The sequence below is a fragment of the Solanum tuberosum genome, unplaced genomic scaffold (genome assembly GCF_000226075.1).
Source record: "Solanum tuberosum cultivar DM 1-3 516 R44 unplaced genomic scaffold, SolTub_3.0 scf00135, whole genome shotgun sequence".
Taxonomy (NCBI): domain Eukaryota; kingdom Viridiplantae; phylum Streptophyta; class Magnoliopsida; order Solanales; family Solanaceae; genus Solanum; species Solanum tuberosum.
In genome coordinates this window covers 302,910-321,521 of record NW_006239059.1, presented here as the reverse complement: position 1 = coordinate 321,521, position 18,612 = coordinate 302,910, and the positions used below count along the sequence as shown (strand labels likewise).

At 31.0% G+C, this 18,612-nt stretch overlaps 1 protein-coding gene across 1 annotated transcript; it reads right to left on the bottom strand.

The window, feature by feature from the left end:
- Positions 1-9,864: 9,864 nt before the first annotated feature.
- LOC102597227 (cytokinin riboside 5'-monophosphate phosphoribohydrolase LOG8) lies at positions 9,865-13,835 on the bottom strand. The gene is made up of 8 exons (XM_006351528.2): positions 13,772-13,835; positions 13,423-13,617; positions 12,115-12,212; positions 11,971-12,001; positions 11,321-11,420; positions 11,176-11,246; positions 10,959-11,102; positions 9,865-10,405 (listed from the first exon to the last, which is right to left on the bottom strand). Exons 2-8 carry the CDS (start codon positions 13,531-13,533, stop codon positions 10,319-10,321), a joined length of 642 nt encoding a protein of 213 aa, XP_006351590.1. The 5' UTR covers positions 13,534-13,617; positions 13,772-13,835; the 3' UTR covers positions 9,865-10,318.
- Between the last annotated feature and the right edge of the window lie 4,777 nt (positions 13,836-18,612).

Below are 18,612 nucleotides of genomic sequence, written 5' to 3'. Positions count from 1 at the left end.
ATAAATTTTTCATATATCTTTTGAATATTTTGAATTATCAATTATTTGGACTTATAGCACTTTTTATGTAGTTTACAAATATATATAAATTTCATTTTAAATAATTTGAAGATTCCATGAGCAAATTCTCGGTCAAACTTAAACTGTTTGACTCTCGAAAAGCGAAATGTGTCACATAAATTGAGACAGAGGGAGTATCAGATTTGAAGTCAGATACATTGAGATACACCACCCATTAAATTAGCTTAAAATAAAGTCTTGTCCACTTAATTATCATGCTAATTTACTCCTTCACTCCAAATCAACTGACTCTCTCCTAAGTCATCCCTTCCACGCTTATCACTTAAATATCATTAAATTAGCTTAAAATAAAGTCTTGCCCATAAACTAGTAAAATTTGTGTTGTTTATCCATATATTAATAATATTTTATTTTATTTATAAGTAAAACCAATTTTCGTACGCCATAATGACAATTTTAGGGGTTATATGGTAGAGTTTATAAAAATAATGTTCTATAGAGTGTATTAGTAATGTTTGCATTAGTAATTCTTGTATTAGTTATGCATAGATTATTTCTTATGCATTGTTTGGTTTGGTGTATTAAAAATAGTATGCATTGTATAAAAATATTTATTTACAAAAATATCCTCCACAATTATGGTTGAAAATATGTAAAAATGTTTTTGAGGGGTAATTGAGTCTTTAACCATGCTAATGCATATATTAATTTTTTTTGCATTATTAATACTTAGAAATCTATGGTATTAGTAACACACTCGTTAATACACAATATAGTGCATTAGTTATACATAACATGAAAAAAGTGCCAAATAAGAAACTACAATACACAGAGCTAATGCATACATTATTTTTACTAATACACTCTACCAAACGATCTCGGATCGTTTGGTAGTGTATTAGCAAAATTAATGTGTGTATTAGCTTTATGTATTAGAATTTAGAAATACCTTGTTTGGTGCACTTTTTCATGTTATGTATAACTAATGATTTGCATTAGTTATACACTTTATTGTGTATTGAAGAGTGTATTATTAATACCAAGGATTTCTAGGTATTAGTAATGTAAAGGGATTTAATACATGCATCAACATTTTAAAGAAACAATTACCCCTCAAAATTCCTTTTACATCTTTTTCATCATAATTGTGGATAATATTTTTGTAAATATTTTTTTTTTACTATGCATGTTATTTTTAATACACCAAACCAAACAATGCATAAAAAATAATCTATATATAACTAATGCAACCATTGTCAATACACTCTATAAAACATTATTTTTATACACATTATCAAACAATCCCTTAGCAGAGGCGTATCTAAGGGGGGGGGGGGGGGGTCACCGGGTTCACATGAACCCATGGTCTCCTCACAAGATCATATATATTAATGTTATATTTTTTTTAAAACAATGAAATAGAGATGTGTGAACCCACACTCGAAATATCACATAATGAGATTTATGACTGGGTGCACCTCTCTCCACAAGGTTAGAAGTTTGAATTTTATATTTATCTTGTTTTATTTTTCTTTCTAAAATTAGATAACACTTTTCTAAGTGGTAATTGGTAGCACTTTTGGCATTTTAATCAATTCAATATATAACAATATCTATATATAAAATTAGATAACATTTCTCTAATAGTGCACCCATCATCTCAAAATCCTGAATACGCCTATGCAGAGGCGAATCCAGAATTTCAAGAAGACGGGTGCACTATTACTTTAAGGACAATATCTAAAATTGTAGGGAAAATGGTCTAATATAGGCCTCAACTTTGTGATTTAGAGTTGATATGCACCTTATTATGAAAGTGACTCATATATATCCTGAATGTCATACAAATGGCTCACCTATACTCTTTTCCTCTAACGAATGCAAAAAATAATATTTAAAAAATAAATTAATATAGGAGTATATTTGATCCTTGTCATATTATTTTTTTTTAGATTTTTTTATTCAACGGCTATTCATATTATTATTTTTTTAGATTTTTTTATTCAACGGCTAATTTGAATTTATTATTTTAATGGTCAAATTTATTTTCTTTCACTAATTTTATTGTAAAATTGATTATAGATGTCCCAAAAAATTTATAGCTATAAAAACTAAATTTCAATATAGCAACAAAAATAATAATATTTAAACTCCAATATAGCCCCAAAAAAAATTGTTCTAAAATTTTTTCTTAATTTTTTCATTTTTTCCATTCACAGTTCTTTCTTTTGATTTCTCTTAGTTTTACACTAAAGTGAACGAAAAAACAAAGAAATAAAAATAAGAAACTCAAAAAATGTTAATTAAATAAGTCAAAAAATAATTCATGTGTGAAAAAGATCAAATACCCTACATGGATTTTTTATAATTAAAATAAAAATAATAAATTTAAAATTATTTTTTTATTTCCATTAGATTTCCAAAATTTTATAAAGACAATAAATTAGCGAGCTAAAGAGAAGACGATTAATTGAAATATATTTTCCTTCTATTTTATGCCTTGGCTAATTAAAGTTGTAATGACATTTCTTTTATTAATTAATATAATAAAATAGACCTGTTTTTTTTATATAAAAAAAGGCAAATAGAGGGGGCTGGCTGGATTCGAACCAACGACTTCCAACTTGATAATCAGCCCTCCGACCAGTGAACCATCTGGTCATTTTCTGCATGGGTTCCTTTAACTAATATTTAATATAAGTTTAAGAATTATACAAATGATATATCGAGTTTAGCCGGATGACCACGGGTTCCGGTGACCCAAATTTTACACTTAAATTCCCCCCTGCGCCTATGCCTTAATGTCAACAAACCATAGGGAAAAGACATAAATTCCCCCTTGAACCTGTCCCGAAAAGTCAGTTACACACTTAAACTATCATAACCTATTACACACCTATACTATTCAAAAGTGAATTTTCTTACCCCTAAAACTGATGTGGCAAAATAATAAAAAATAGGTGCGTTGGTTTGAAATTAAAGTAAAGAAAAAATGTTAGAATCCTCTTTTCCACCTCCACCCCCACACCTCTTCTTCTTTAAACCCCACCATTGTCCTCTTCTTCTTCATTCTTTATTTTCATAACACTTCTTTATTTTTTACCACAATCTTAAAGCACATTTTTTTTTAATTTGCAATTAGGTTAATTCCCATAGATTTGTTAGTGAATAATTGTATTTTATCTAGAAAAATATTGATTGATTGTTTCTATCTTTTTCATTTTTTTTTACTTTGTTAAAGAATTTTTGGTTGTTAATTAATTTTTCGTTTTGGTGGTAATGACAGTTTTATGGGTTTGGTGGTGATGACAAACATTAAAAGAGGTAATTGAAGGTGGTGAAGAAGAAAAAATCGATATTGATAATGGCAGTGGTGATATTTGGAGTTGGGTGACAAAGAAGAAGAAGAATTGAAGGTGATATCGTGGTGGTGAAGAACAAAATCAATAGTGAAGGTGAGGCCAGATATGATTTTCCGATGAAATGAGAATTGAAAATGGGTGGAATTAGTGATGAAGAAGATATAATTATTAGAGAATTAAACAATTAATTAGGAATTAGTTAGAGTAAAATATAGTTAACAAAAGAAAAGTTAATTAATAAAGAAAAGAAAACAAAAAATTATAATTTATGACATAACGCTGACGTAGCGCTGATGTGGCAGCGAGAGTAATACACCACATAATGTGAGAGTGGTGTTACACATCTTAGGGTGGTAATAAATTCATTTTTGGGTAGTTAAGATGTGTAATAGGTCACCATGATAGTTTAAGTGTATAACTGACTTTTCAAGACAAGTTCAAAGGAGAATCTATGCCTTTTCCCACAAACCATAATACGAAACTCAATGCATAAAGGATCCATTACATATCTTCGAGAAAATACATAAAAACACCCTTGAACTTGGCAGCAAAACTTACTTTAGCACCTTAACTTTACGGGTAATTATTTACCCCCTAAACTTATTTCAAGTGAATTTAATAGCACCTTACACATACAATACCAGTTTCATACTTATGGGTGAAATGCACGCGCGCCACTTAAGCGTCACCTCTATGCCACATCATGACACGTCGGATAATTGAAAAAAAATACTTTTTCTTTATTTTTATTTCCCTACATTTAAAAAAAATAAAATATTTTCACTATTCACTCATCCTCTTCATTATTTCATTTGAGTCAATTTCTTAACTTCTAAAATTCTGACCGATTCATTCTATTTTCATTACTTTGTAATGATTTATTATTACTTCCATTAATCTCTTTTTTCGGCTAAGTGAAGCTTCAACTTACATCAACAATGGCACTTTCAGATTTGTGCAAAATCAGTGTGCTTAACTTTTTAGATTTATTGTTAATTTTCTTGTTTAACTTCCTAATACATATCCAGGTATAAAAAAAGTAATGTTTTAAGTTAGATGATTAATTATATTTTAAGGTTCTGACACTTTGTTAATTCTTTATTAATCAAATCATAGTTGAAATTTTTTAAAGATTTGCTATTTTGATTTGAAATTTTCTCTTTTATTATAAATATAAACTACTTAGAAGAAGGAGAAAATCAGAGATATAAATCATTGTTAATTTTTTTTAAAGATTTGCTATTTTGATTTGAAATTTTCTCTTTTATTATAAATATAAACTACTTAGAAGAAGGAGAAAATCGTAGATGAAGGGTGCATAGAGGAACGAGAGGAGAGGGTGTGCAGGCTGTGAGGAAGAAGAAATAATTAAAAAGAAAAGAAATGAGTTGGGTTTGGGGTGATGGGTGCAAGGAAGAAGAAGAAGAAATGTGAAAAAATTGTATTGGCTGGAAAGGGAAAAAAAGGGCCCCATTTATTTTTTATTTTTCTTTATTTACGTGCTGATATTTTTTAAATTTGCCACGTCAGTCATCCGGGTGATATTAAATTCACTTGTAATCAGATTAGAGAGTGAATAATTACCCGTAAAATTAAAGTGTTAAAGTAAATTTTGCTGTCAAGTTCATGGGTGTTTTTTATGTATTTTCTCTATATCTTCCCACTTAAAATATCATGCATCTCACAAGTCACAGCATGTGTATGTGGCAGAGCCTCTTCAGTATTCTTCCTGAATTTTTATTTTGTTGATTTAAATGCAATTGAGAATGCATTTATTCCACCCAATAATAAAAATAAAAAAGGCAAAACAAAGAGAAAGTAGTACTAGTATTTAAATTGGGTCTGACTTAAATTGTACCTTTGATTCTCGTAGCAATAATTAGGGACCTACAACTTATAAGTGGCCAGCATTTACACCTTTACAGTCAGTCAACTCAACTGTCAATTTTAGCTTCTTTTGTTTATTGATGAATAGTCAATGGCTTTTCGATACTTGTTTGGGATCCAAACTTCGCCAGCACTAAACATCTTTTTTTCTAACAGCGTTGGACTATTCATAATTAGGGGTGTTCACGGATTGATTTAGATTGGTTATTGGTCAAAATTAAAATCAAATCAATTTAATCGGTTTTAAAATTATCAAAATCAAATCAAATCAAATATAATATACATTTATCGGTTTGGTGACTATCAGTTTCGATTTGGTTTGGTTCGATTATTCGGTTATTAATCATACACAAAAATAAAAGAAACAACTCATTTAAAATAGTGAAAAAAGTAGACAAACAATCCAATTCAAAATGAAAAATAGTTAGAATGACTTAAATTATTAAAACTTTCAATCACTAAATTTACTATCAATAAACGCTTTAAAATTCACTATATTGGCCTAGAAGGAAGAGACAATAACATTTTCAGTCCCACAAAGAATTGACATAGACATTCATATACATGAAATCAATAAAATAAATGTTTCATCTTGAGCATTTTTACTTTCAATAAGTAAATTATAAAGAATTTTTAATTAAAATATGTATAAGATCTTTAAAATTGTTTATAAAAATAATATATTAAGTATGTATATTAATAAAATATATGTACATAATTCATCAGTTTGGTTTGGTTATTTCTTCGATTTTTTCGAATAAAACCATAACCAAACCAAATACTATCGGTTTTCAAAAATCTAAAACCAAACCAAACCAAACCCAAATAAAATCGATTTTATTTTATCGATTTGTTCAAAAATCTAAAACCAAACCAAACCCAAATAAAATCGATTTTATTTTATCGGTTTGGTTTGGTTTTTCGGTTTGGATCGGTTTTTATCCAAACCGTGAACACCCCTATAATCATAATAATAATAACGGAAAATATAATTGGCAAGACAAATTTTTGGCACGAAATGACACGAGCAACAAAAATCAGGTATTTTCGTAATTTCGGTGAAAAGTTAAGGGAGTTTGGATAAATTCATTTATTTCGTGTACCTAAATTACCCTCAAAAGTAAAACCATTTTTAATACTTTTAAAACCATTACTGTTTAAAACTTAAACCACTTCTGAAAAGTCCAAGTTGTAATTATTATTTATTTCACACTGCCCAAGAAAATTTTATTTAATTTCATACTTAATTGAGCTTTTTCATTTTTTCCGATAAGGTTTACTTCTATTTCTACCAAGTTTGGGTCTCCATACGTTGTCATTTTAAATAGTGTTTTTTTGTTTCCTTTTCGTTCATAATTTTAATTTGGAATAATAAATCAACGACAAATCCTAGTTGATTAAACTACCTTTGTTCAAATATATTTGTTTTTTGTCAATATTTTTCTTCATTCACAAGAACCCTATATTTAAATATATCAATCTTCTATATAGGGGTGTACATGGTCGGGTTGGTTCGGGTTTTTCAAATATCAAACCAAACCATTTGTGTCGAATTTTTAAATCTATAAACCAAACCAAACCAATAAAACTCGGGTTTTTTTTCGGATTTTTCCGCTAAAGTATTCATGCAAATATATAATTTACTTGTACTTCAAATATTTCTCCAGTCCTACCAAAATATAACTATCTAAGGTGTTTCTTAAAAATATAACAAACAACGATATGATTAATGACACTAAAATATTCAAAAATAATAATAATAATGAAATCTCGTAAAACAAATATTGCAAATTAACAAGTCATAATGAAAATGATAATAATTTAAAAGTATTAAATCATGCTAAAATAAGTTTAATAAGTATTAGTTACATGACTAAATATTAAAGAAAATTAAATTAAGATTATGTACTTTAATTGTCTAAACCAATGTAAAACCAAAGAACAAATATTCAATATTATTGTCATTCTTAGTGTTAAATTGATTTTCTTTTTGCATTAGTATTAATTTGATTTTGATTTAAGTTTTATTATAATTACCAACATCTATGGACTATATAATCTTTATGGAACTATTCAAAATTCTAAGTTTCAAACTTGAAATAATATATTAAAAGATAAAAACTATAAAAAAGTATAAGAAATATTTAAAAATTATATCAAAGTAAATATTTTTATTTATAAAAAAAAAATTTAAAATTATATATATAATTTCGGGTTGGTTTGGTCTCGAGTTGATTATTTTTAGTTAAAACCAAACCAACCCAAATATAGTCGGGGTTTTTTCTTCAACACCAAACCAAGTCAAACCAACCACTAGTCGGGTTTTTTTTCTCGATTTGCGATTTGGTTCGATTTTCAGTTCGATTTTGTACACCCCTACTTCTATATTGTAGTTGGAAAGAATGTGCAAATTTGACCATTTGACTTAGTGGTAGTTTATACCGTAAATACAAATGGTTGAATATTGAAATATTCCAATGAAGAGTGAAATTAAGCTACAAAAGTATTGTGGAATCATGTTATTTAAAGAACTATATATGCTTATGTTATAAATCCAACAACAAAATAAATTCTTGATCAACAAATTAAAATAAGAACGGATGAGAGTGAAGAGTGAAGTTGAAGGAGATAAAAAGAGTAAAGTAAGAGAGAGAGCAAATAATTATTAAAATGTGAAAGGTGGTTTTCTTTTTTGGAGGGAAATACAAGCGATTTTGGAGCCAAAGAGACATTTTCGTCATTTACCCGTGTCTTGACAATTTGTGCCAAAATTCTGTGCCAATTAGCAGTACTCTAATAATAATAGATTCCTCCACTTTTGGCCCAAAAAACACATTAAAGGGCTGCAAAATGTTGGATTTTCAACCTATTGAACAAGTACTTGTATGCAAAAAGGAATTACAATCACATGCATAATAAATACTTCTTTCTTGTCTCATTTCATGTGATACACTTTTCTTTTCCATCTGTCCCAAAAAAAGATGTCAAGTCAAACAGTGCAACATAAATTGGAACAGAGAGAGTAACAATTTAATCAAATGGGAGTTTTCTCGCAGCGGCGATCCAATGTGTGTTCGGTAGAAACCAACAGTTTTCAGCTTGAACTCTATATATGTATGTAAATTAATAACAAGACACCCTCTTTCAACTCAAAATCATGAGTGTCTAAACCCTGAATCTGACAAGGTTGATTGGTTTTATGAAATCAGTAGTAAATGAAAGAAACAAGTAAAAAAGATTGCATTTTTAACTCAAAATGTACCAACTGGCCCCTAAGTAATTCAAAAAGGAAATAGTAGCAAAGTAAAATGCCACTGAATAAAGCATCCATGTTACCGAACAACTGAAAGTGACATGAGCATTAGTACTCTAAAGAAAATCGGGCCCTCAAGTACTTCATATGTTGGAAAATTGCATGTGAGCTGCAGTTGGCAAATCCAGTAAGGAGAAGTTCCCCACCCAAAAGGGTATGGCCTAGTGGAAGTGGTTGAGAATTCTGAGGTCTCGGGTTCAAAACTCAGCGGAGACCAAAAACACTAAGTGATTCTTCTCATTTGTCTTAGCCTTGGTCGACAGAGTTATCTGGTACCTATTGCTGGTGGGAGGTGGCAGATATCCCATGGAATTAGTCAAGGTGCGTGAAAGCTAGCCCGGACACCGTCATCCAAAGAAATAAAATATCCCCACACTTCCTTCATAACAAGGCTGCAAACATGAACCTTTTTCTAAAAATGTGACAGCTGAGTTGGGCTTTCCTAAGACATGGGACATAGGTGTTTCCACTTGTTCTACACTCATTAACCACCCCCTATCCCCTCCTGTAGTACTAAAAGAGGTTACTGAATTATACATGTACCTTTCCTTCTAGCAATGTCCCAAGCAATTATTGGTACTTGGTTGCCCCTAACTTTAAGTCACTTTTCTAGGAGAATGTAAAAGTAATTATACTAGACATCCTTCAAGGCAACAAAAGCCAACTATGATGAGCTCTTTGCTTTCCAACACCTCAAGAACTAAACTAGTCACTCATCTCTAAGGCATGTCATAAATGTACTGACATTAAGCTTATTTCGTTATACAAGAATGGAAACCTAATCAAGTGGACGAACGACCTAAGAGTAGGTTCTTGACACAGTTTTAAGTTTCTCTGAGGGTAATTTGAGTACAAACACAGCAACAAACAGAGAGCTTTTAGCTAATATCCTAAAAACACAGTAACAAGCATAGAGCTTTTAACTAGACATCCGTAAGTTTTCATTATTCGACTCTTTCAGCCTCAAAAACACATATTTATTCCCTCAAGGTTCCCAAGTCCTTTTAACTAGTTGCAGGAAACAAGCACCGCTCAGCCAATTCAGAGGCTTTTACAATCCCGTGATAAAATTTCATCATTCTTCAAGGATTTAAGTACACAAGGGTAACTCTAGCTAGGGAAGGCAGCTGCAACTTTATAGGAAGGCAACCTTTGACTAGGAGAAGAAAGGTTCACACTGAAAGTACAAGAGCTATGACAGAGTTCCATTAGTTCAGCTTCACTAACAGGCTTCCCCTCACATAGTTGAGAGCATAAAATTTGAAGACGAAGGCTGTTACCTTTTGACCATAAACTTTTATGTAAATGGAGTTTCTTTTTAAGGAAATACAAATTATTTATCAGTGATACAGATTACTATTGAACTAAATTAAATATATAGAAACAGAAGGTTCCTTGTAAACCTTCTGTCATTGGTGAGAATCAAGTATTGAACCTTATTAACTGTCACCAAGTTATGCAGTGCTGAGTGCTTCTTTGAAAAGAATGGTGTTAAAGGTGGTAACAACCTAAATAATCACAAAACAGTGCATCCATTGACCAATTTATAAATCAATGTTAGCTTATGCAAAACACCAACAATGATTGTACTAAATGTAACCGCAAGAATGACAAGAGTACACAATGATGCAATTATATGTGGCTCCACCTGAATAATTCTCATCCAAGAGATAATGATGATGAATCATATCAGACTTCTATTGTGGAAATTGGCCTAATTAGAGAATGTGTTTTGTCATGGAGACTCTTCCTTTGGATAAGCCAACTCCTCCATGTGCCAGCTTTCATGGGGAGCAACATGGTCATGTGAAGGAGTATATTGCTGCAAATTGACAAACAAGATAAGACTCATCAGCAAAATGCGTAAATAACAATAACAGAACTCATATCAATGGAAGGGGGACAATTAGTAATGAATTCCTGCCAAAAGGATCTACATTTCACATGTTAACATTATAAACCAACTGACTCCAACAGAAATCTACAGAAACCAACAGTAAGAATATTTTCGATCTTCCATTAAACAGGTGAACCAAAAGTACAGTCCTAGCTACAAAAGTTATCATTCCCATAGCACGTAGCTGAGCATTGCTTTATTTTCACCTATAACTGGTGAATTCACAAGAAGAGATTACTTTGCAGATAAAATCTCAGTAGCAGAAACATTTAAAGACTACTTCCAGAAAACGATAATAGTAGTATATTAGTATGAATTCCTTATGTCAGACAAAGCTTTTTGTGTAGGATAGATTTTCTTTGGAGTATAGATGGTAATCATACTGGTGAAAGAAAAGTACCGACCTCAAAGACTGATTTAATCCAGGTGTAGTTTTAAACATAACAAAGAAATACATGCAATTAGGTAAAGTCATTACCTCCATCTTGCTTAAAAGCTCTCTGGCTGAAGGATCAGCAAGAACAATGTCACGAGCCCCTGGCTTAATGAAACCTTCTTCAACACCATTGTCAAATAGTGCAAGCAAAGAATTATAATAACCCTCAACATTTAGCAAACCAACCTGAAGAAGAGGTTAAGATGGTGAAGATCTTGCAGGTAACAATCAAACTATATGAGTGTAATGTTATAGATACCGGTTTTTTGTGAATTCCAAGTTGTGCCCATGTTATCATTTCCAGAGTTTCCTCCATGGTTCCATATCCGCCTAAACATAATAAAAGCAATTTAACAGGTGTCTGGGAGCATATGCATCTCAAATGTACTCTTACAGATATTTACCTGGAAGTGCAATAAAGGCATCAGCCTGACTAGCCATTTCAGCTTTCCGCTCATGCATGTCCGAAACAATCTTTACATCACCAACACTTTCACCTGATATCTGTCAGTGCCACTCAGGTTGAAAGTGTAACTATTACAATCGAAACAAAATCACAGAATGCAAAATCAAAGTTATACTAGTAAAGTAAACTATTTCTTACTATCAGATGCTGCACCACTCAATCATTTCCAATCAACTATAAGTATAAGTGCATTCTATGAAAGAACAACTTTTTTTTTATAAAGGTAAGAAGGAATCATAATCTGCAGTTATTTGGGACAATGTATCAAATTTCCATGCTTTTACCAATTTCAATGTGAGATGAAACTTAGATTAACTTTTGCATCACTTTGCACTTCAAAGATATCGTACAAAACCATTTCATATCAGTGACAACATTTCAGTAACAGAAAAACTCGAAGCAAACAAAATATAAGATAGTAGCAATAAATTTAGGGAAAAAAGAGAGATTGTAGCTCAGATAAAACTCCAAGCGGAAGAAATATATAAAACAGTTCAAACAAGAGAATACAAAAAGACAAAAAGAGAACAAGTAAATGGCAGCTCAAACAAATTGCAAAATTTGAGTTACAAGTTAATCTCCATTTACTTCAATAGGCACAAGAGCTTTCGGGATGACCCTGCATATTCAAAGCAATCAAGAATAAGTCGAAATCCTACCGCAGAAATAGAAAGTAGACCTTACATACAATTTGCCATAGTAAACTTGAAATAATAGTAATATTTTACTTACCCAAGGACATGGCAACCTCCCTCCTGGACTCTCTGGGAAATCAATCCCATCAATCCAACACTTCCACCACCATAGACCAAGTCAATTTTCCTACTTACCTGCAAACAGCATTATCTCAAAGTCAAAAAAAGACTTAAATCTGAAACATTCAAACCCAAGTCACTTCCATTGATGGTGATATTAAGAAAGTCAATGCCTACTATTCACAGCAAACCAATATTAAAATGATCAATAGAATAAACACCTACAGTACCATAAACCAATATTAAAATGATCAATAGAATAAACACCTACAGTACCATAAACCAATATTAAAATGATCAATAGAATAAACACCTACAGTACCATAAACCAATATTAAAATGATCAATAGAATAAACACCTACAGTACCATAAACCAATATTAAAATGATCAATAGAATAAACACCTACAGTACCATAAACCAATATTAAAATGATCAATAGAATAAACACCTACAGTACCATAAACCAATATTAAAATGATCAATAGAATAAACACCTACAGTACCATAAACCAATATTAAAATGATCAATAGAATAAACACCTACAGTACCATAAACCAATATTAAAATGATCAATAGAATAAACACCTACAGTACCATAAACCAATATTAAAATGATCAATAGAATAAACACCTACAGTACCATAAACCAATATTAAAATGATCAATAGAATAAACACCTACAGTACCATAAACCAATATTAAAATGATCAATAGAATAAACACCTACAGTACCATAAACCAATATTAAAATGATCAATAGAATAAACACCTACAGTACCATAAACCAATATTAAAATGATCAATAGAATAAACACCTACAGTACCATAAACCAATATTAAAATGATCAATAGAATAAACACCTACAGTACCATAAACCAATATTAAAATGATCAATAGAATAAACACCTACAGTACCATAAACCAATATTAAAATGATCAATAGAATAAACACCTACAGTACCATAAACCAATATTAAAATGATCAATAGAATAAACACCTACAGTACCATAAACCAATATTAAAATGATCAATAGAATAAACACCTACAGTACCATAAACCAATATTAAAATGATCAATAGAATAAACACCTACAGTACCAAAATCAACATATTTTGCAAAAAAGTTAGGAACTTTTATGGCAACACAACTGTAGATTACTAGATATATACAAATCCCAAATTGACCCAAACCTGAAGACCAAATTGACCCAAACCTGAAGAAGAAGAACTAGGAAAGTAAACATAAGAAATTAGAGAGGATTCAAGAATCAAGACTAACCAATTCATTCCCCAAATCAATAGCAGCATCACTGAAGACTTTCCTGTGGCCAGGGTTGCTTCCACAGAAAACACAAATTTTCTTGAACTTGCTTCTACTATTGTTTTCCATTGAACCCCTTTTGATTAAATCTCCAAAAGAACTCACCTTTATCTTCTTCTTCTTGCCCCCACACTCAACTTTTACAGAATCTTTCTGTACGGATTTAAGAATATGATTTATTTTTTTAAAAAAGAAAGGAAAAGAGTGAGTATACAGGACAAGATAAAAGACGATCAAGATATTTGCTTAGATTGAGTAATTAAGAATTATTAATACTAACAAAAATTAAGGGTGAAAGAAGTAGTACGTATCATGGAGAGGAGGAGAGTCCTGTCTTCGTGATGATTATTATAAGGGGAAAAAAAGAAAAAAGTGGTATTTTAAATGAAAAAAATTTGAAAAGGACAAAAGTTGTCTTTTATTATTAACCTAGGCTATAATTGGAAATGCTATATTTACATTCAAAAGAAGCAAAACAAGTGTCAAACTCTTTGATTAAAGTAGGTTGATGTACACTTGTTTTAACCAAACTGTCGTGATCAATAGAAGGTAACTTTGTCCTACATGTATTTAAAAGAAGATTAGTCAGTATACATGGAGTAAGAAACCGAAATTACGTGTCAACATTAAAAAGTGATTGAAATAACATTTTTATAAGATCTACATATAACGTACTAAAGTAGCGCACTAAGTAAGATATATCAACGAACCAAGCCTTTAACGATGGTTTCGATCAATGGTCTTATATAGCACACAAATTTAGTGCACCTTCAATACTTTTTAGTTTTTTTTTTAGAAAATACATAAAAAAAACCCTAAACTTGGCAGCATAACTTACTTTAGCACTTAAACTACACGAGTGTTTATTTACCCCCCTAATTTCATTTCGTGTGAATTTAATACCACCTTAACAAATGATGTGGCAAAAAAAGAAAAGAAAAAAATTTGAAGGTTTTTATTTTTAATAATGGTCCCACTAGCATTATATATATATATATATATAAAATCCCCCACCTACCCCATTCTTCTTCTTCTTCAAACCCGTCCACCCCTTTCTCAAAGCCCCACCTCCCTTGCTAGTCTCTTCTTCCTCAAACTCCCACCGCATCCTACCCCAACCCCGACCCATCCTCTTTCTCCTTCATCAAACTCTACATCCTATACATTTTTTCGTTAAACAAAAATTATAAATCACATTCAAGGCCCACATAATTTTCTTTATTCTTTACTTTTGAGATTCATTTTTTAAAAAAAAATAATTATTCATCTAACTTTAAACGTTACTTATTCTATACCTGAATATGCATTAAGAAGTGAACCAAGAAAAGTAACAGCAAATCTAAAAAATTAGCATATCGATTTTGCATAAATTTAAAATCGCCATTGTTGATATAAGTTGATAGTTTCACCTAGTTGGAAAAAACAAGTATGGTGATTGATATAAGTATTGATGGAAGTAATAGTGAATAATTACAAAGCAATGAAAAATAAAATGAATCAATCAATGTGAAATTTTGGATGTTAAGAAATTGACCCAAATGAAATAATGAAGAGGGTGGGTGAAGAGTGAAAATAATTTTTTTAAAAGATGTGGGAAAGTAAAAATAAAGAAAAAATATATTTTTTTCAATTATCTAACATGTCATCGATGTGGCACCAAGATGTCACTTAGGTGGCGCGCGTGCACTTCACCCATGAGTATGAAACTGGTATTGTATATGTAAGATGCTATTAAATTCACTTGCAATAAGATTAGGGGGATAAATAATTACCCGTAAAATTAAAGTGTTAAAGTAGGTTATGTTGCCAAGTTTTGGGGGGATTTTATGTATTTTCCCTTTTTTTTTTGGATCAATTACCCAAAGAGACCATTCGGTCATTTTAATTGCAAAAAAACTAGATTTTTATAGACCCTCGTCGTCTTCATCCTTGTTCTTTCTCTTCCTCCTCCTTCCCCTCTCCTCCTCCTCCTCCCTCTTCTTAAAAAATCAATGTACCACAATGTGAATCGTTTCGAGCAAATTATATATCAAAAGATTCAAACATCAAGAGGATTTTATATCTAAAATTTGGGATTGTTTTGAGGTGATTTTGAGTTGATCGAGATTGAATAGTCAGTGTATACTTTATATATAGTCAGCATACACTTCATCTATAGCTAAACTATATTCAGTTTTTTGAGTGTATCATAATGTATAGTCAGTGTATAGTTCATGTATAGGTAAGCTATATTGTATAGTTCGTGTATATTTTTTTTATGACTTTTCACAAGCTATATTGTATATTCGCTATATACTTTTTATGATTTTTAGATATTTTTATGTGAATAAATACATGACTAAACTTGTTGTAACTAATTTAAAAGTGTCCCTTTTCTTGTAGTTTAAATTTATAAATTTAGGCTTTTAGGTTAGGTTTAATTGTGTAGCAAGGTTTATTCGTCTATCCTATTTTTGTTATTAGTTAGCTCGATATATTATTGTAAAATTACCTAACTAAATAACCTTTTTTACCATATTTTCTAGTATTCCCTACCATTCCAAAAATATAAAAAATCCTTCTTTTCTACAGTTTCTCTCACTTTTCTGGATACGTCAGTGTAAACTATCACCCCGCGATTTTTTTCCCTTTTTTCACGCCTAAAATCACTTCATGGTATCACCAATTATCTCCATCACTCTATTTTTAAATTTCAATTCTTTTCTCTTTCCGATTATGGATTGCAACTTATTGAAGAAGTAGTTCTTTTTATCTTTTTCTTCATTCATTTTTTTCTTTCCACTTCATCAACTATCAAAGTTTTTTTTAGCTAATTTTTCATCTACAAATTTAGTTGAAGAAGGATGCATCTTCAACTTCAAAATCGATTGTGGAATAAACACTCAAAAAGGAAGGGGTGAGGGTTGAGTTGTTGGTGGCTCTGGTAAGGGATTTGGGTCGAGATTCATGGGTGATGTCATTGTTGAAAGTGAAAAAAAGCTACGAGAGTGGATACTAAGGCTGGGCACCGGATCGGACTGGAACCACCGAACCGAAACAAACTGGTATCGGACCTGAACGAGACGGGTTGACCGGTACCAGGATGAACCGGACCAGAATTACCGGGATGGATAGTAGGTTCCGTCCCGTCCCACTATATACCGGGATGGAACAGGACTGGAACCGGAACCAGAACGGACCGGAATGGAACGGGATAGGATAAACGGGACGACACATATAGCTATTTCTAGTTATTTTGATTTTTTGAATTACAAAAATATGAATGTTTATTTATTTTTCTAAGTTTAAATTAATTGTTTTGAAATTTATAATGTAATTTTACTTAAGTTTATTTTAAAGATATTTTTTTTAATTTTTACTTCTTAAATTTGCAAGTTTAAGTTTAATAAAGTTTTTTTGTTTTAAAGTTTTTGAGCTTAAGTTTTCAAGATTTGAAATTTTGAATCTTTTGAAGTTTATAAGCTATTACTTATTAATATGCTATAAGTTATACTCATAACTTGTAATTTAAATAACTTAAGTTTGTAATTTAAAAAATAAAAATAAGGATAAAACAATGACGCAAATTACAAAAATATCAATCCAATCCATTTTTTTTTTGAAAATATGCCTATATATAAATTATAAAATATAAATTAATTAATAAAAAATAATTAACCGGATTACCGGACCGAAACCGGACCGGAATGGAACATACCGGGATCAACCGGACTGGAATTACCGGGATGAAATTGTGATTCTGTTCCGTCCCAAGTACCGGTTCACGGTGTCCCATTCCGTTTCATAGACTACCGGATCGGAACGAACCGGAATGGTACCGGAACTGACCGAAGTGGTACCGGATCGGTACCGGTACAACCCGGTCCGGTGCCCAACCTTAGTTGATACAGAGTAAAGGAGAAAGTGTGTAAGGATTTCTTCATCATTTTTTTTTTTTGCTTTTAGCAGATCAAATTGTTGATTTTTTTTATTTGGTGCTTTCAGGAGATCTTTTAATGTATCTAGTTGATTTTGATTCTTAAATTAATGTATAATTCGTTCGTTTCACCTTTATGATACATTACAATTTTATCATTAACAATATATTATTTTCAAATATTAGTTTTGATACATAACCCTAATTTATTGAAACACAATTAGTATGTATCTTGTTCATAGTTATGTATTGGATACAAAACTCTTACAAATTTCATTTTTTTACTACCAGATACATACAACCAACCTTATTCAACTAGAAGACGATGTATATGTAGACATTGTTGCTCCCAATTGCACACACAAGTAATATAGTGGCTCTAAAAGAGCCGGATTATCGAACCCAAAGGACTTTTCGATTAACTATTTTTATTAAATTATACTGGTCTAATTATTTATTCAGGAGTGTCAAAAGAGTTTAATTTATGTTTAACTACTAAGAATGCACGAATGAAAAAATAAAATTACTTACAATGATTGGAAAATTCCAGGGTTGCAACATGCTTTAAGGTTTCATGTATCACATCTTATGTAATGATAACTACAGTTATCAAATTACTAGTTTACAGGGTTGATTTTATGATCATGATCTCCCGACCTCTAATCGCCTACTCCAATTGACTGTCTAACTACATTGTTAAGCAGGGATAGACAAACTCAATTGGTGAGCATTTATATTTTGTCTTGTTTAGTAACTGATCTCGGTGTTCGTCCGGGTGTCAATCCTGAACACGAATCTGAACAAGTGATATTCAAGAGAGATCGAACACTTTGTATTCTTTGGTCTATCTATCTCTTCGTCTCCCGCATCCAAGAATAGACAATATATTTATCTCTATAGTGATCAAACATGAAATACTAAAACAAGAATACAAAAATAATTTAAGTGACAACCAACATTAATTCAAATTGTTGGCCTATGTCATCGAAATAAATTGTTCCTACTATCACTTTTTGATGGGGTAACACCTTATCCAATGGAAAAATTGATTATACCTCCAGTTCTGGAATCCTTGACCGTTGAACCTCGGAAACTCAACCTTAGACAATCTAGTAAGAGTTTGAGAATTTGACACGGGAGGTAAGAAATGAGATTGGGGATAATAGTTGTCAGGGTTATTTGGATAAGCAGGTTGGTGACCAAAGTTTAAGTGTAAGGGAGTGGAATGGGGT